General features: G+C 44.0%; 1 protein-coding gene across 1 annotated transcript; it reads left to right on the top strand.

Moving 5' to 3' along the window:
- Positions 1 to 2761: 2761 nt before the first annotated feature.
- On the top strand, positions 2762 to 14164 carry RAB39A (RAB39A, member RAS oncogene family). The gene is made up of 2 exons (XM_085536433.1): positions 2762 to 3773; positions 10763 to 14164. The coding sequence occupies exons 1-2, from the start codon at positions 3451 to 3453 to the stop codon at positions 11187 to 11189; spliced, it is 750 nt and encodes a 249-aa protein (XP_085392559.1). The 5' UTR covers positions 2762 to 3450; the 3' UTR covers positions 11190 to 14164.
- Positions 14165 to 14820: the final 656 nt, after the last annotated feature.

Genomic DNA, 14820 nt, shown 5'->3' with positions numbered 1-14820 from the left:
CTAGCACTTAATCCCAGTTTCCACTGATGCAGGCAGGCATAGACCTGCTCAGCAGCTACTGCAGAACCGTCTCTATATTCATAGTGTGAAAGTGAGCAGGTTTTTTCACCATATTGTCAGGTGCTTATTGCTCAGCGCTTTAATCAAACTGTACCATTGCCTTGGGTTTCTGTTTGCTTTCACTCCTTAGAACTCCCTAGTCTTATGCATCGTCTTCTAGTACTTTGGGTTTTTTTTTCCTTAATGAATTACTTCAGGATATTTATATCTTCTTCTTACTGAGAGCAGAGAGTTCCATAAACCATAGCTGAAATTTATGTTAGCTTCAGAGTGACTCACTGAATAACACCACAGGAGAAAGTGTGAAACCCATCCAATACTATCAACTGCAAACAGCAAGAAGAGCAGCAGATTTATTCTCGTAACACTTAGGAGATTTTAGGGCAGACTGAACATATCAGCATAGTGCAACTGTGCTACTCAGATACTAAACTTCTATGTGTGCCTCAAAGAAACATTACCAGAATGTTATGGTTTAAGAAATGTCCTTCCCATTGTCATGTGAAACCCACCTGGCTCCATGGCACTGAAGGAGAAGGTGGATCATTGTCATTAGTAGGAAGTATCCCATCTCTGGTACTGCATTATTAAGGGAGAGAGAGGTGACAGCATCTTCCAACAGTTTATCCATAGTGAGACTTTCTCTGATGGAACAAGCAGCTGTGTCATCCTCCAGGCTGATAACCTGGGCCATACATACAGGCCTGGCATCTTACTTTCAAACTGGTGCCTCAGTTCTCTTAGGCTCTTTGGAAAGCAGTTTCTCAGCACCAAAACAGGACTGTGTATCGGTTACTGTGGTTCATGTCTCCCTAAGTCTCTGTATGACATGTGCCTGTTGTTCAGCAGCATCCTGACCTCTGTAATCCACAGTGACCTACCCACACCAAAGAAAGTTAGGAAAAGTCCACGGGAAGTCAATAAAAGTGAGGAGAAATCAGTAACTTTTAGGGTTCTGAGTTACACTTTCATGCACACCTATCTAATAATGCAGTAGATTTAGAGGTAGGGAGTTTTATTACTATTTCCCAGAATTTAAGTCTGATTCACCTCGGGAAGATCAGACTCAAGTTGCCAATGCCATAATGGCAGCAATTGAAAGAAGGTCAGGTTCGAGTCGCTGCTTTAACCTCTCTGCTTTAACTGTTCCAGCTCCTCAAATCAAAACAATTTCTCATCTCTTTTCAGCTGCTGGTCAGAGATCTCTGTGACAGGTTCTGTGCTGTCAGCGCCTCTGCATTCTCTGTCAGACTAGCAAAAAGTACGTGGCTTGGCGATGAATTTCACCCACTTTGTCCACTCCATATCAAACATACCACAGGTTTCTTAGGTAGCATTTCACATCTGGCGTTCGAAAGATCCCAGATGACATATTTGGGTACATGTATATGATGTGAATTTCTGTCTTTCTACAGCTTAGTTAGGCTGGCCAGACACTGGCAACCTGCAAGTAGGTAGAAACATGTCTAGCTCAACTGTAGGCAAATTGACTTCTTTCATCTATAGGAATGACACGAGCTGTGTAGCTCGTGGGTGTGAGGTTCTTCCAGTCTTGTCTGCAGAGCCCAACAACCTGTTGTGCCTCGTCATCAGGGCACACAGTCTGAGCCTGAAGGCCTGGTGGTGTCAGCAGGGATGGTGATCCAGGGAGGGCCTGGGTGCTACAGTGAGAATCAAGCTGCTGATACCACATACCTCACGCCTCTGTTTCACAAGCAAATAGTTCTTGTATCCAAGTGCCACTTTTGCCAAAACACTTAGAAAGGATTGCTAGGAATGTCCTGGAAACATGTCACACCTTAACCCGCAATTACAGGTATAATTTCACTCCTCCACACCATGGAGCTGCACAAAATACCTAAGCCTGCATTGTGCTGTGTCCTTATCTAGCCTCACACTTGTCACTGCCTAATGCATCAGAGTAACAAACCAGTTAGGGTACGGGAAACCTGCTGATTACTGTCCCACAGAGTTGCAAGAGAAGCGTAGGTTCAATACACCCTCACCGACCATGAACAGTCAGTCTTATATTTGCATCTGTGACTGACATAACAGAGGAAAGCAGCCAGTTGCATGAAAGAAACCATCGCCCATTTGCTCTGCCTGCCTTTTCCTGAACAAAGTGCCCATCGATAGGGGCCTGCTTGCTGCTGTTCTGGGCTCCAGAGACCTGGAGCTCCTGCTTACTAATGCCCTCAGCAGCAATCTGAGACCTGTAAGAGTCATGGAATCACAGCATCGCTGAATATCCCAAGTTGGAAGGGAACCATAAAGATAATGGAGGCCACACAGCACCGCTCAAAATCCAAACCCAGTGTCTGAGAGCGCTGTCCAAACACTCCCCGAGCTCCAGCACTCGCGGCCGTGCCCACTGCCCTGTGCAGGCTGTTCCCTGCCCACCGCCCTGTGGTGCAGCCCCTTTCCCTCACCCCCAGCCTCCCCTCCCCTGACAGCTCCATGCCGTTCCCTGTCGCTGTCACACAGAGCAGAGCTCAGCGCTGCCCCTCCGCTCCCTGTGAGGAGCTGCAGCCGCCATCAGGCCTCCCCTCAGCCTGCCCTGCTCTGGGCTCAGCACACCCGGGGACCTCCGCTGTTCCTCGCACATTTTGTCCCCCCAGCAACGCCTGGTTGGTGTCTGCTGTCCCGTGTGGTCCCGAGGCTTTAGCAGAAATCATAGGAGACACGCTCAGCACATTTATCACAACATGATGCTGAGCCAAAGTTCCCGGAGGCAAAGACATCTGGCAGGTGGGCACCTACACCGGCACTATCGCTCTGCCACAGCGGTAGCGGTACTTCACAACGCTACGCGCAGACTGTCTCACTTCCCTCTCCTCCCCTGAGCTCATCATTTCTCAGGCCATTGAGCAGCTCTCCCTGCGCACATCCTGCCCACTCACTCTCCCTCTCCCTGTTCCTCCCCCAGGTCCACCCTCCCCTCTCCCCCTCCTCCGTCTCCCGCCCCCACGTGCCGGTTCGCAGACAGCCGCCCCGCTCCTTTCCCCCCGTGCTCTCACGACCCCGTTCCCCACTCGGTCCATCAGACTCACAGCCCACCACCCCCTCCGTCCCCCCTCTCCCTCTCTGCGGGGCGGTCCCTGCTGTCCGCACACCCCGCTGTTGGGAGGCGCTGCCGGTCGGCCCGTCCCCTCCGCAGTATCGCAGCCGGCCGAGGGCGGGCGCAGTGCGTTGGCGTGGTGCTGAACGGACAGCGCCCGCGGGGGCCGCCGCCCTCCCGCCCCGCCCCGCCCCGCCGAGCGCTGGGGGCCGTGGGGAGCCCCGGGAGCGGGGCGGGGGAACGCGGCCTCCACCCGCGCTGTCGGAACTCCCACAGTCCCTCATTCCTCCGTCCTGCCCCCGGCCGGGCCGCCCGCGCCCTACAACGCGCCCATGCCGGGCGTTGGGGCGATCGGAGCGCGGTGCAGGCACCGGCCGCGGAGGAGCCCCCGCGAGAAGCCCGAGGCGAAGCCGGGCGAGGCCGGGGCCGCCATGGACGCGGCGATTTGGATCTACCAGTTCCGGCTGATCGTGCTGGGAGACTCCACCGTGGGCAAGTCGTGTCTCCTGCACCGCTTCACCGAGGGCCGCTTCCCCGGGCCGCTGCACTCGGACCCCACCGTGGGGGTGGACTTCTTCTCCCGGCTGGTGGAGATCGAGCCTGGCAAGAGGGTCAAGCTGCAGCTCTGGGACACGGCGGGGCAGGAGCGCTTCAGGTAGGTGCATTGAACTCCTCGCCTCCCGGCTGCTGTACCCCAAAGATCCCTGCCTGCTCCCCGCCTGTATCCCCACCCCGCTGCCCGTCACTCCCCCCCTGCTGCAAACCATCATTCTCACTCCAGTGCCCATCACTCCCATTCCTTTGCCCACCATCCCCTTCACTCCAGTGCCCACTGTCGCTCTCACTCCACTGCCCACCATCGTTTTTACCCCACCACCTACTATCACCCTCACCCTATTACCTACCATTGCTCTCACTCTACTGCCCGTTGGTTCCCCTCCTAGCTTCCTTCTTCCCCAACCTTCCCCTTCTCAGCTGTCCTCCTCACAGTTCAGTCTACTAGGCTTGCCCTAAAGTCCTGAACCTAGAGCAGCAAACCCTCCCCAGCATCTATTCCTTCTTCCAGCTGGCGATCCCCACTTTGCTACCCATTTCTTAGGCTGTCATCAGAACTCACCCTCCCTACGGCATTCCTGCTCCCTCCCATGCAAACTGGAGAGGCCAGGCCACCTCCCTGCTTCTCTCGTTTTGCAGCACCGCAGCACTGTGAGCCCAGGCACTGTCACAGCCACAGGGCAGCCAGGGACAGTCCCCTCCCAGGGTTTCTTCTGCCTTCAGCACCTGCCTGGCACAGATGGCTGCTAGGAGCCGTTGATAACACTCAGGTCATTTTCAGTGTAGCTGAAATGCTGCACTGAGCACCAAATCCTTATCTTTCCTCTCTGTCACAAACAGGCAGTAATTTTTTGCATGGGTTTTAGTTTTGATCTAGGGTTTTGTAGGTGTAAATTCAGGCAAGAGCACAGCCCATCTATCCCAATACATGCTTAACCCACACTCTCGTTATGGGGTTTAGCAATACGATTGAAATGGGTCTCTTGCTGATGAGAACAGAGCCCTTTCTGTTCTCTGTCTTCCTCTGCAACAGTTGTGCAGATGCTGGCGCTCTGCTGGAGGTGGGATTTCAGCCTCTTGCCAGGGATTCGAGCCCTTTTGTTCAAGCACTACAGTGAAACAAAAAAACTTTCTCAGGCAGGCATGAGTCACAGCCTTACATATATCTCTGTGCGGGCAGGGCTCTGAAGGGTCAGCAAAGAAATGACAGTGATCATGGCAAGCTCTCAGCATTTTTCATCCTCAGTGAGCTTTCCAGCAAAGAACGTGAAATTCTAGTAAACAAATGACTAAGGAAGTGTGATCTCTTCATTTTGAATTTGCTGACAAATAGCTGGGATGGCCAATGACAAGGCACTTGGCTGAAAAGAATGCAAATATGGAGTTTTGCATGCGTTTTAACTCAGATGATAGCCACTGTGAATGCTCGGGGGACACGCAGTGATGAGTCATGCACTCAGCTGCTTTAACATTTACCCCTGGTGTACATCTGTGTTTTTTTAATACCTAGCAGTTACAAACTGGAGGGAGCAGTTTTAAACATCTGTGTTTGTCTTTCTGCTAGGAGCTTCTTGTCAGTAGTTGAAGCAAATACCATAGCATTTATTGTGAGGTCTGTTTTATGCTTGCTAAAGAAAACTATAAATATTTTACTAAATTATACACTACAGGTTAAAAACTTGCATATTCTGTTCTCTGCTAATGGAGAAGACTGCGGATCACAAGCAAGGACTGTCTGGGGGAAGAACTAATTATTCTAAGAAGTAACCTCATTCTGTGCAATGCAAAGCAGTTTGCAGCTCAGATTCTCAGTTCTGCTCTGGTTCATTTGTGCTGGTACTTCAGATGGGGGCAAAACCTGCCTGAAAATCGTCTCGGGGAATTCCTGGTGAGCAGTGCACAAAGCTGGCTGTGTGATGACTCCCACCTCTTGAGGCACCGGGGACATGCCCAGGGGACAAGTGAGGTGGGACAGAGCTGCCTTCACGTTGTCTTAAAATACAACACTTATATTGATAAAAGAAGGCTGAGAGGGGACTTGATCCAGGTTTATAAATACCTGAGGTGTGGGGGCCATAGTGGTGAGGCTGGTTTCTTTTCAGTAGTGCGTGGGGACAGGACTAGGGGTAATGGGATGAAAGTACAGCATAGGAAGTTCCGCACAAATGTGCGCAAGAACTTCTTTACAGTGAGGGTGACGGAGCACTGGAACAGGCTGCCCAGGGAGGTGGTGGAGTCTCCTTCTCTGGAGATATTCAAGACCCGCCTGGACACCGACCTGTGTGACATGGTGTAGGGAGCCTGCTTTGGCAGGGGGGTTGGACTCGATGATCTCTAGAGGTCCCTTCCAACCCCTACAATTCTGTGACTTTGTGATTTTCTTGGGGAAATTGTTTTGGAAAGGTTCTTACCTGTGTCCAATTAACCAATCCCACCGTATTTGAACTGGATTTCATGTGCATTCTTAGAAATCATCCTTGACACACATTGTTTGCATTACTGATCACATGAAGTAATTCTTAACGCTTCCACAAGAAGGGTAAGCAAACTGCAAATGCTGCTGTTGGACAGTTTTCTTATACTGAGCTCTGCCAGTGCAGTTACTTACTGCATTTACATTGATAACAGTGAGGCATCACTAAGCAGAAGCTCCCATTGTGCCAGCTGCTGTACAGACAACTGAATGATCAGTGCCTCCAACAGTTTACTAGAACAAGAACCTGCAGACTTGGTTAGTCCTCAGGTCCATCAGAGAGACTAAGGTAAATAGGGGATTCACCCTGTTTGTTTTCTTCTGAGGGAGGTTAGCTGTCATTTAGAGCAGCCCACTGCTCTGGCTGTGTGTCACATTGTCTGCTTTGCTGTGATTTGTTTGTTTGTTCACATTTTTAAATCCAACACAATTAATTTAAAGAATGGAACTGAGTTTACGAGGCAGTGCTGCAAGGAGTTTGTTTCAGGAAATTAGAGACAGACCATTACGGGGATACTTCAGTTAAATTACCTGACTTCTTAGTAGACCATTATATTAACTAGGTACAGTCTGTTTCTAAAACATCCCTTGAAAACAAAATTATCCTTTTTTTTCTGAGGAAGCTGCATGTATTTTCAAACTTACTGCCATTGCAGCGTAGTCTTTAGTCCTGGAATAAAAGTCATTCAAAATTAGATAAAGCTTTTAGAAGAAGTTTGGTTCGTCTGGTAAAGATCAGTAAGATCACAGTGAGGAGAAACACTGTGACTGAGTCGAAGTCATCCTGAAGACATAGACTGAAATGATTAATAAACCTTCTAATTGGTTTTCAGAAACTAAATTGCAAGGTGGCCATCTGTATTTAACAGTGGTACAGGAGTGCTGTTCCAAGTTACAAGGCATTGTAACCTATATGTTATGTACAAGTGGGGGGTGTAAGAAAACAAGAATTACCTTTTCAGTAATGCTTGTATTGATTTTTGTACCTATCAGAAAAAGATGATATAATTCATTAGGTATTTGACGTGGACTGTAGCACACCCATCATGAACAGGTCAGTGCAATGCAAGGAGTGTGCATCCACACAAATCTCCATTCAGCTCTACAGAGCAGGAGAGCTGCTTCCCTTCACTTAGTGCAACCACAGGAAGAAGGCAGGCTCCCTTCTGAAACAATATCAGCTTGCTCCTCTGACAAAGGCACATACAAACAGGATGGTTTGGGCGCATCCATTAACTACAGCTTTAAGAAGGGAGGGTTCAGAGTCTCTCTGATAGAGAAGCAGGGAGAAAAGGCAGCAGTGTCAGGCTCAAAGCTGCAGAAGAAAAACAAAGTGCTTTAGGCAGAAAGTAAGACACGTGAATAAAGGCAGATGCAGGGCTGGGCTGAAGGGTTCAGTCTACTTTCAATCAAAGTCACAGGCAGATTTGCCAGGTTCCTAATACATATTAGTTCTGCTTCCCATTTCCAACCAGCATCTCCTCTGAAAGGTCTGCAGGAAGGGCATGCAGACATCATTGCCATCTTCCCCATTTCAGAAGGAAGGCTGCTATTTCATCATTACTTTTTCACCCTGATCCCACCCTGTCCCAAGCCGAAGGCTTTCAGTCTGCTAAAGGAAATACTCTCCTCTCCCCTCCTTTCCACAGACAATGAATTATGGTGCTGCCAGTAACACAATGCTAGTTTTCCACAGTGCTAGTTTTAAGACAATTAATTAGCTGAATCAAAATGTTCTGTACATGGGAAGACATTATTTCTAGAATAATTTAGGATCTGTATGAAATAATTGCAGCAATGGAAATTTGAATGTCCTTTATGTGTAAGTTGGATAACATCAAACTTTGCCTGTCACCAGCTCCTCATCCTGACCTGAAGAACTTGCAGGACCATGAGGTTTATTCTTCTCCTAAGAAAATGACAAATAATGGAGTTAAAACCTTCTGCTTGCTGTTAGAATCTGATCTTGCAGCATTTACTGAAGAGTATAATGATGTCAGTGGATTTTCTGCTTGTGAAGAGCACAGAGAGGGCCAGTCTGGTTTTGTCTAAGGTCTGTGCTTGATATCTTGTCTCTGATAGAGTCTTTGAATTCTCCAGAGTGCTCTGCTAGACTGTAGTCAATTTGAGGGATTTCCTGAGTGATGCAGTTTGTCTATTTACTAAACCCCATCAGCCTCTTGTTCAGTGCTTGTTCAGTCTGCTGTGGAATACAGACAGCCTCTTTGCATTCAGAACATCTCTCCCAAGCAGATCTACAAGGCGACCAGCTGCTGCTTGGAGAGCCCTTTTGTTTGTTTGTTTGTTTGTTTTGAATCTGACTCAGTTATATTTGGCAGCCCTGGGCTCTTGTACTTGAAGGTTAACTGTGGATATTTATCTTCTCTGTCTGGAGCACTCATGGTTTTGTATACCTCTGTCATATCTCCATCAAGTTTTCTCTTTTCTAGTGTGCAGCATTGTAGCCAACTCAGAAATCATGCTTCCTGGTCTTTATGATCAATGAGATGGTGCTTATGCTATTGGAGAGAAGTGCCTCGTATTGAAGGCTTTTTTCTTTCAGCTGCCAGATAAAGTTTGCTGAGGAATGCCTTTTTAAAAGCTACTAAAACATCTAGGGCTAGATAGCACTTATTTGCCTGGTTGCTGGAGTGAGATCTGGATGGTTGCATTAGGAAAGTTCCTTTCACAAGGTCTAAAGACACAGACTGATCCCAGCCATCCAAGCAGGACATTATCCAGGATAACAATGGGGGAAATGATGACGTTGGGAAAGAAGCTGAAGCCAACCCTGCTTTGAGAGGCTTCTGCCACTTGAAGAGCACAGCCTGGAATCACCTCCTGGGATCAGAGGTGAAAAAGGGAATGAAGAATATTATCCTTCTTTGTGGAGCATCAGTGCCTATATCTATAGCACTTATAAAACGCGATTATCAACTTCTTAGATGAGTTCGGCTCCTTCTTTGCAGTGTTCCAAACCAGATCCCATTTTTGTCACGCGTTTCTGCTCCAAAACCACTTGAGTTATTTTGATTTACTCATCTATGCCAAAAAATAAAATAAAATAAAGAAAGAAAAATTAAAAAGAAGAAAAGAAAAAGAACACCAACAAAAACCAATTAAGAAAACCTGAAACTGATCTTTGTGGCATCTTTACTCAGTACTTCACAAAATACCCTTTACTTATGGTTACTTTTCATATCCAGGCTGTTTGAATCAATGGGAGGGTAAGCTCACATTCAAACCCTTTGCAGACATACTCTATGGACCATTGCTGGGAATGCAGAAAAGATCTTTCTGAAATGTTTGGAAAACAAACTCTCCCCGTTATCTAAATAAGACAATTTCAGATGCAGTTTGCTGTGACTAAATGAAGTTATGCAGAGAAATCTAAGCCTTATCTATCTTTACGCTCACCTCTCTGTAATGCGACCACTGCTCCTAATTATACTTCAGTGTTGGAATTGTTAGAAAGCGCGACATGAAATGTGATTAACTGAAAATCAGACGGAGCTCCTTTAATGGAAGATATTTGTTGTATTCAAAATGTTCTGAAGCTGCAATTTCTCCTTACTCATATGATAAAATATAGTTAATTCTTGACTGTTAGGATAGATTTTCTGTCTCATTTCAGTTGGAAAAATGCTCCATGTTTATGTAATTAATGTTTGTGTCCAGTCCTATGCAGGCCAATCACTACCTTTAAAATGTCTCTTCTCACCTTTTCCATCCTGCCTCCCTGCTAAGACAATTAGAGACCTAAAATCTTTATTATCATTATTATTATTCTCCTTCTGGAACATATTCAAAATCTTTTCAGAGGAAGGATCTCCTTCCAAAATTAATTCTAGTGAATGGTCTGGAACACAGTGAGCTGAAGAGTAGAAAACGTCACTACTCTTGGGAGTTTTGTGCCAAAAAAGAGTAAATGCAATTAATGAAGAGCTTTTCAACCTCCATATGAAAGATCTGCTGGAAGGAGAATTTGTTTTGTCCGTGCTGTAACAAGTGTGTGCCCAGCGCAGCCAATTTCTTGTAGTGCTGCTGAGAGCATTTCTTAGCATGTTACCCCATGACCTCTGCAAGCACAAATAATAGGGATTATCAGCATCCTGTGGTCAAACAGTTTGTCCATAAGGAATACAAAAGGATTCAGGTTTCTGGACATTGGCCTGCGTATTTTGTATTAGAACAAAGTTAAATGAATGTTTGTGTGAAACTGAATGTGTTGGAGTTTAAAGCTAACAAGCATTTGACAAACTATCTGTAAGTATTATTTTGTGAACACGTGCAACAGTTTGCTAACAACACGTGTTCTCAAAATACTCAGCGTTCAAAATTGGCACTAGAAATGTTCACTTCAAGAACGTTTAGAAATACAATTTTTTTAATTTTTTTTTTTAAATATGAATTCTTTTGAATATAAGAAAAAATGAAAAACAAGCATTTACATATGGGGGAGTTAAAAAATTCCAATTAATTTCAAAAAAGCAAAGATATTTATTAACTTACAGAGACTTTAAAGAAACCACTCCATGGAAAAGCATCCTGTTCACAAATAAAGTGAAGATGTATTTTAATTTTCCTTTTTTTGTCTCCTGTTCTTTTCTTTGCAGATCAATAACACGATCTTACTATCGCAATTCTGTTGGCGGCTTGCTGGTCTTTGACATCACAAATCGACGATCTTTTGAACATGTGAAAGACTGGCTGGAAGAAGCAAAAATGCACGTACAGCCCTTTCAGATTGTATTTCTGTTAGTAGGACATAAATGTGACTTAGTGTCACAGCGTGAGGTGACAAGAGAAGAAGCAGAAAAACTGTCGTCTGACTGTGGTATGAAATACATAGAAACCTCAGCAAAAGATGCCACAAATGTCGAAGAGTCTTTTACAATCCTTACACGAGACATCTATGAACTTGTAAAAAAAGGAGAGATCACAATACAAGATGGATGGGAAGGTGTTAAGAGTGGCTTTGTTCCAAATGTTGTGCATTCATCAGAGGAAGCTGTAAAGCCCAGAAGACAGTGCGTCTGCTGAGTTTGTAGCATGCCAAAGAGCACATCAGGTGTTCGGAAGATGACGCCATCCTAAAACCAGAATAATAATTCTGAAACAATGTTAGATCATGACATAGCTCAATCACAGAATGGTTACTTGCTTTTGTATCCTTCTGTCTAATTCATAACTCCATAACATTTTAAGGTTTTGTTTTGCTTTGTTTCTTTTAGAGAGTACAATAACTTGTGTGGTCTTCAGGAAAAGAAATATTGCTAAAGGAAACATTAATCCTACAGCAAGACGCATTGAAAGTGCAATAGTCATTAAGACAACATCCTCTCTTGGGCTCTGTATTTTGAATACAGTTTAAAATCAGGCCTTGTTAGCTGAGGATGAGACAAGCTTTATACTTGCATTCATTCTGCCTTAGTTTTGGACAGGAAAATATCATACCTTATACTTTTTTAGTGTAATTCTTTACTCAAGTGCAGCACTGCTTATCAACATTAAAGTTTAGTGCATTGTAGAATTTCATAAGAACAGTAACTAAATAAAGCAAGCTGAAAGAATGTTCCAATAGCAAACACTTTTGATATGACCGAATACAAGCCTTACTAAAGAAAAAGAATGTTTTAGAAAAGGTGATTTATTTGTATATTGAAAAGGGGAATAGAAGCAATGAAATTTAACAATGAAATTTATTATTGAATATTTTCTGAACTTCCAATGAAACAAAATGTTCCATTGTTCACATATGATCCGGCTGCTTTTTGAGTCCTGTACAAAACAGGTTACCCAGCTACCTGAGTTCCATTTTGGAAGCCAAATCCTCAGCTGGATTATGATCACAGCCACACCGATACCTAAAGAATTATATTAATTTACACAAGTAAGTTCCATATTAGCTTTAAAAAATAGAACTACTTCGATCTAGAAGTAAAAATAAATGTTAAAGTGCTGCAACCCGTGGGGTTCCAGGGTCTGAATTCTAGCAAAATAAGGATTAGTTTGGTCTCAGCCAGTAAATGTAAATAAAGGTTTAAAAGCCAAAACTATCAGAGTGTTTGAAGAGGAAAGGATTTCTAAGTTAATACTTGGCTACAAACAGTAAAGCTGCAGAAGCACTGTTCTAAGACAGCAACACACAGTAGCTTTTAATAACAATAATAATAGGAAAAATCTGTGGTTGTGTAGCATTTTACTGAGCTTGAGGTCATCTTCCTACTACTTCTCTGAACATAACTTACAGTAGCTTTACACAGACTATGCCCTATATGTGTAACACTTAAATACCAAATAAGTCTATGTCTTTTTTATCTCTAGCACTATAGTAAGATGACTCGATCTCCAGAGTTGATAAGCACCCACAGTTTATCTGGGCATACTCATAACCTCTGAACATTAAGTCAGTTATCTTCATATAAAGATATATCAGGCTACAGTTCTCTGTTTTTTGACATCAGAGAACAAGTTTATCTAGTCTTAATTATGTCTTCAACGAACACAGAATCAGTTTTCCTTCAGATTACTTTTGCAGTCCTTTTGTAAATATGCCATGACACTAATGCAAGTTGTTTGATTCCAGTTAATTTATTCATTTAGGGCCACTAAAATTACTGACTTCAAAAGGAACTGAAAGGTTCATTTTTCAATAGCCTGAGTCTCACTTGCACTGAGATCCAGTTATACTGTCATGGAAGGGTACAGAGGCCTTAATATAAACAGGAATCAGCCTTAATTCATTAACAATTAAAACAGTTAGCTTATTCTAGTCACAGCACGCCACAGAGTAATTGCTGTCAGTCTGATTTTCTATTATGCTACACTTTTTAGTCATTTACACCAGTTCCATTTTGATTTGAGGGCAGTTCAGGCACTCTTTGAGTAAATGTAAATGACTACAGGTGCCAAAAGCGAGTGAAGAATCAGGTTGTGTGCATTTGATACTGATCACCCTATTATACTAGGCCTGTGTTGTGTGTCTCAAAAGATTTTTTAGTAGCTTAAGAATAGAGAAAGGACCAATGAATAAATCGGTGGGTTAGGAGTCAATAGAGCCGAAGTTTACTTCTGGGTCACTGTGTGTTTCTGAGCAAGGCATTTTAAGTCTGCTGTGCCTCATCAGTATCTCAAACACTGAGATAATCGTTCTTCCTGGCATTCACGAGGACCTTTGAGAACCAGTCTGACTGTGTGATCTCTGGTCTGGGCTCTTTTCCATCTGTGATATCTGTTGTAGAGTGTTCAGCACCATGGGATGTGGATATCGCTTTTTTCTGCCATACCAAAAACAATCAGAGATGCACACAGCTCTATAACTACCAGGTATCGCTATTGTTACAAATCGACATTTCACGTTACTTTCATGTTAAAATCTTTAAACTTTTCTTCCTGAATACTCTGAGCTTTTTTTTTTTTTTTTAATTTTCTGTGTGAAAAAATATCTGTGTGTGTGGGGCTGGCAGGGAAAGGACTGGGAGGAGAGGTAAGGGGAGAGGGGGTATGCACAGAGAAATAACAGTCATCAGAACGAAGCCTTAATGATCTCAGCTGTGAATGTTGAACCTGTAGTGTCACACTTATTGCAGTGGGAGTAGAATTTTAACCAGATTCAACTGTGTAAGGAGCTGGTATTGCCAATGCAGCAAGAAAAGAAATTCACTGCTTTTTAAAGTACTGTGCACACAGTTGTCTTATTTGTAATTCCTAAAGATGTAGATTAATGTGTACATTCAAATGTTGTCTATCCTGATGGTGTATTAAACCAACACTGCGCCTTCTCACTACACATTGCACTTAATGAAAATGTCTGATAAACGGGTTACATGCTGAAATATGTTGTTTTGCATTCATAGGCTTTGCAATAACTATGTAAGTAACTGCTTGAATATGCTGTAGAAGAGATAATAGTTCAGTGCATTGCTTTATTTTTTCCCTCGAGGAAGGAACAAAATGATGCTTCCTGTTAATACCAGAATGAAATTTCCAGAAATTAAAGAAATCTCTTTTGGCAACCAGGCTAAGACACAGAAAATATTAACAACAAAACCCTTTTACAAACTGAAGTTTGGTAAATTCAGTTAGGAAAAGCCTCTTAAAATAGGAACCTGATTGTTTTTTGGATTCACAGACCCAGCAGGGGAATGGGTATAATATTATATACTGTTTTTATCTCCTCGAATGTTCAGCTTCATTGCTTTCAGTTTGATGAAGAAGGCTTCCTCTGCTCATTTAAATACTTACCCGTGAATTCTTCAGATCTTTTAGCTTGCTTATAATTCTGTCCTATTTAGAAAACATGCTATAGCAGCACGCCTTAAGAGTCAACCCAGGAAAAACATTTATTACATTCATAGCATTCATTTATGCCTTCATTATGGAATTTACCGACTGATGCAAGTCTGCTGTATATGATTAGATTCCTGGTGGCTGCCCTGTGCTCAGAGAAAAGAGCAGAGGTGTGATGGAACAGCCAAGTACACAGAGTTGCTGTGCTGAGACCCCCCCTGCTACAGACAACTTGCACCTGGTACCCAAACTGCTTGTCTTAGTGCAAAGATGTGTGGACCTACAATGCTCACAGGCACTTCAGTCCTGGTGATTCAGCTCCCTCATACTGTACGTGCTTCCTTGCTCTCTCTTTACTTAATTAATGCCTGGGGAAGCAAAT

The sequence above is a fragment of the Coturnix japonica genome, chromosome 1 (assembly GCF_054131305.1).
Source record: "Coturnix japonica strain WE chromosome 1, WE-NBRP24, whole genome shotgun sequence".
NCBI lineage: Eukaryota > Metazoa > Chordata > Aves > Galliformes > Phasianidae > Coturnix > Coturnix japonica.
This window is presented reverse-complemented; position numbering and strand designations above follow the sequence as displayed.

Excerpts from the sequence above, each read along its gene's own strand:
- RAB39A (XM_085536433.1), top strand. The coding sequence starts at position 3,451 with ATGCCGGGCGTTGGGGCGATCGGAGCGCGGTGCAGGCACCGGCCGCGG. Across the intron at positions 3,774-10,762 it reads GCGGGGCAGGAGCGCTTCAG|ATCAATAACACGATCTTACT; the intron begins GTAGGTGCATTG and ends TTTTCTTTGCAG.